The following is a 4,256-nucleotide window of genomic DNA, read 5'->3' as shown; positions in this document are numbered from 1 at the left end:
TTCTACACCAGTACAGGTGGCCGGGGAGGGGGTCTACACCAGCACAAAGTGGTGGTGGGGTCTACGCCAGTACAAGGTGGCCAGCGGGGGTCTACACCAACACGAGGGTGGCAGGGGGGGTCTACATCAGTACAAGGTGGCCAGTGGGGTATCTACACCAACACAAGGTGCCCAGGGTGGGGTCTACACCAGCACAAGGTGGCTGGGGGGGAGGTCTACATCAGTACAAGGTGGTCAGCGGGGTGTCTACACCAGCACGAGGTGGCTGGGGGTCTACACCAGTGCAAGGTGGGCCCTCCAAGGCCTGGTGGTGACACGAGTGCCCCCAGGTGTGGCGGAAGTGCCGGATGCGCATCTTCACGGTGGCCCAGGTGGACGACAACAGCATCCAGATGAAGAAGGACCTGCAGACCTTCCTGTACCACCTCCGGATCAGCGCCGAGGTGGAGGTGGTGGAGATGGTGGGTCCCTGCGCCGTGGCTGTGGCCGTGAGCGGGGCGAGGAGCGCCACCTGGTGTCCCGCTCACGTCTCGTATCTCTGTGACCTAATGGGGTCGCCACAGCCAAGGGACCCACTTGGTGCCTCCCTGGTGCCTCTGGTTGGAGCACGTGGCCTTCACATGGGCTGGGTCTCCACTGTCCAGGGCATCCAGGTCCCCTGCCCACCCACCCGGCCTCGCGTCCTGTCCGATGCGGCTCCCATGGCTGGGTCTCCAGCTGGAAGGAGCCTGCCCGCCTGTGGGTGGGCAGCCCAGGGTCAGAGCTGCAGGCCATCTGGCATCAGAGCTGGGACGCCGCGGATCATGCCCTGTGCGGGCAGAGCGCTCCTCCTGTCACTTTAGCCACGCCTGATGGGCGCCGGCACTGCCACAAGGGGAAGGCTTACGGTGGGGCAGAAGCTGCCGGGTACGCCCTGGAAGGGGCTGCCCCGGCCCAGCTCTAGCCTCTGTGCCCTGAGCAGGCAACCTGCGCTTTGGCTGCCAGAGCACCAGCGGAGGATGGCGCCTTCCTGGCTGTAACCTGTCGCGTTGTGCCATGGACCTGGGCCCTCCTGGAGCCGCGTGGTTACTCCTCCTCCGGTCGAGGCATAGCCCTTCACAGGGTTGGGTCTTCCCGGTGCGTGTCCGACCCAGTGCTTGGCGTGGTGACATGAGCACGGAGCGGCAAGGTCCCACCCTTCCAGGGCGTCCTCGGACAGCCGTGTGGTCAGAAGGCCGTGGAGCTGCTGACTCGGCTCCTGCTGAGGGCCTCTGAGGACTTGCCCAGCACTGAGGCCCTGCGAGGAGGGGACGGGCCTGAGGCCCTGCATTCGAGAGGCTCCTGAAGCCCAGGGCTGCCTTGTGGTCCCACGGCCGTGCTCCTGGCCTGTTTGGCACGGGCCTCAGAGCTGCCCTTCCTGACCTGGGGCCGTGCCCAGAAACCATAGCCTCGCCAGTCTGGGGCGGCTCCTCTCTGACGTGCGGCCTACGTGCCCAGCAGGGGTGCTGTTGAACGTCTGCTGTGAAGTGAGGGCGGGCCACTCACCGCCAGCTGCCACATGAGGTCAGCAGCTGCAGGGCCGGACCTGGACCCCGGGCCGATGCTGCTGACCTTCTGTTTCTGCGTGTGTGGTGAGCAGGCGGTGAGCTCACCTGGGCGTAGCCGATGCCTGTTACTTGCAAGCGTGTCCCTCAAGGCCACGGCTCGGTGGCAGCAGCGAGGGCACCCATTCGTGTCCCGGGCACGTGGTTGCTTTGGTTGCATGTTGTCCTCACAGCTGCCTGTGTGTGCATGTCCGAGGGCCCCGGGGAAGGCGGCGTGACCACATGCTCATGCCTTCCTGCCCCTCGGGCAGGAGATCCAGAGGTGGGCTCAGCCCGGTGGGTCCTGCACACAGCCCTCATGCCTGTGTTGGGGCACGCAGGTCGAGAACGACATCTCCGCCTTCACCTATGAGAAGACGCTGGTGATGGAGCAGAGGTCCCAGATGCTGAAACAGATGCAGCTGTCCAAAACTGAGCGGGAGAGAGAGGTGGGTGCAGGCCAGGGCTGCTGGTCACAGGGCAGTCAGGGCCCGCAAAGCCTGCTGTCGGGAGGCGCTTGGCCTCCCCCACCCCCGGGCTGTGGTGTCATGGGGCAGGGAGGGTCCCTCAACCTCCAGGGGTGCCGCATCATGGAGCAGGCGGGGCCCCTACCCCGGGTAGCACGTTGCGGGGCAGTAAGGCCCCCTTACCTGCAAGGGTTGCAGCTCTGTAGGGGTGTTGCAGCCACCTGCCGACACCCCCCTGCCCGTGCACACGACACGTACACGCATGGCTTCAGGCCTGGGGCAGCTGTGTATGCGGTGGCTGCCCTATGGCTGGGGCCCGTTCTTAATCACTGTGTACCCAGGGAGGTGTAGTCAGCCTGGTGATGTGAGTCCACCTGGAGCCACCCTCCTAGGCCTCCTGGGTCACCCCGGCTAGCGCGTGCTCACAGCTGCACGGCGGTCGGTTGGATGCTGGTGACGCTTTTCTGTGAGGGTGGTGACAGCACCCCAGAGGCGGGGGACTCAAGAGGCCTGAGCGTGGGGCACCTGGGTGGTCAGGTGAGCAACCTCTCACCTGGATGAAGGGAGGGTTGTGAAACTGCCGGCAGCCTAGGGCCCAGGTGGCACAGACATGGGAGACCCCACCTCGGGCCCCAGGAGTGTCTGGGGACACCGTGTCTTTGTTCTCTCAGGGCCAGGCCCCCAGGGCCAGCAGGCTGCCCTGGGAGTGGCCTCTTAGCCAGGTTTCAGACTAGTCTGGGCTGACCCTGGAGGTCCTGAGTGCTGTGGGGGGTCTGAGGGAGACGCGGAAGAAGGACGGACCTGGGGAGGCAGAGGTGGGCGCGTGGGCCGTGGGGCCTTGGAGCCCTGCCCCGCGCCTCCGGCACTGCAGCACGCAGACCCGAGTGACTATAGGACTGATCTGGGCTGTCGTCCACAGCAGCGAGGGCGGGCGTGTATGGGTGGGTGTGTGTGGGGCATGGATAGGCCATGTGCAGGGCAGTTATGCACAGGGCATGTGCTGGGCACGCCCAGGGGGGCACTCGTGAGGCAGGCGTGTGCTGAGCTAGGCCAGCCTGCCCCTGCGGGGACCTGCCCCCGTGGGCCCAGACAAGCCTGTAGGTGACCGTGCCCAACACCCCTTCCCAAGCCCGTGTCCTCGTCCCTGTTCTCCTTGGAACTGTTGGGGTGGCCAGGGTCTGGGGCTGGTGGGGACCATACTTGCTTCCTGCCTGTGTGCGCGTCCCCATCGTCACCTCACTTAACTCATGGCGATGGGGCCTGAAAACCTGCTGTACCACGCAGGTGAGCCCCACCGCCGGGACTGGGGCCAAGGCTGCGGGGCACGCTGTGTGGGTCATGCCAAGGCTCGCAGCGCCCCCCGCCTCGGGCAGGCAGGAGCGGCTCGGTTCCCCGGCCCGAGGGTGCAGCCCACAGCGGTCAGACCCCAGGGCGTCCCCACCCCGAGTGTGCGCCCCGGACCTGAGGCTGGCTGTCTGGAGACATGCTGACGCACGGGCTCGCGGTGTAGAGGCCCGGGTCGCGGCCGGCCTGCTGGTGTGGAGCATGGGCCTAGTAGGGCAGTGCGGTCCGTCCGGGGCTCTGCCCACCTCGGTTCCCCCAAGCCACCAGCACGTGGTCGTCACAGCCCCTCCCAAAGGCCCCACGCAGACGCCGTCCTTGGAGCGTGTGCTGACCCGTCGCAGTGGGGACGCGAGTTTTGGGTGCGTGTTCGAACCTCAGCACCCTGGGCCGCGTCACCCTCATCCTTGTCAGGGGCACCAGCTCGTCTCTTCCCAGGGTTTAGATAGGTGTGAGGTGGGGCGTCTTACAGAATTCGGGGTGGGGACGACGCAGCTCTCCGCACAGACCCTACCTGCTGTGGCCGGGGCCGCTCTGCTGTCTGCACGTGCCCGGCGGGCGAGTACATGAAGCCTGCGCCGTGGGGAGCAGCCTGGAGCCACACGCAGCAGCAGCCTGGCCTTGAGGGCCCTGCTATGGCCATCCCGGCACTGCCCTCTGTGATGTGACCTTCCCTCACTGCCCCTGCTGCTCACTGCCCTCTGTGACCGACTGCCTCCATCACTGCCCGCTAACTGCCCCACCACTGCCCTCGTCACTGCCCTGTCACTGCCCTGTCACTCCCCCCGTCACTGCCCTCGTGACTGACTGCCCCACGACTGCCCTGTCACTGTCCCCATCACTGCTCTGTGACTGCCCCACGACTGCCCCCATCACTACCCCCTCC

The 4,256-nt window shown here is 66.4% G+C and overlaps 1 protein-coding gene across 1 annotated transcript in view; it reads left to right on the top strand.

Moving 5' to 3' along the window:
• Window positions 1-4,256, top strand: part of SLC12A7 (solute carrier family 12 member 7) — a 92,825-nt gene that overhangs the window by 81,554 nt on the left and 7,015 nt on the right. The window contains exons 21-22 of the mRNA XM_027770298.1: window positions 330-461; window positions 1,904-2,011. Of these exons, the coding sequence (XP_027626099.1) occupies window positions 330-461; window positions 1,904-2,011 (240 nt within the window). The remainder of the gene's footprint in view (window positions 1-329; window positions 462-1,903; window positions 2,012-4,256) is intronic.

This window comes from Tupaia chinensis, unplaced genomic scaffold (genome assembly GCF_000334495.1).
Source record: "Tupaia chinensis unplaced genomic scaffold, TupChi_1.0 Scaffold000020_1, whole genome shotgun sequence".
Classification (NCBI taxonomy): Eukaryota; Metazoa; Chordata; class Mammalia; order Scandentia; family Tupaiidae; genus Tupaia; species Tupaia belangeri.
The sequence above is the reverse complement of the archived record's forward strand: the minus strand, read 5'-3'. Positions and strand labels throughout refer to the sequence as shown.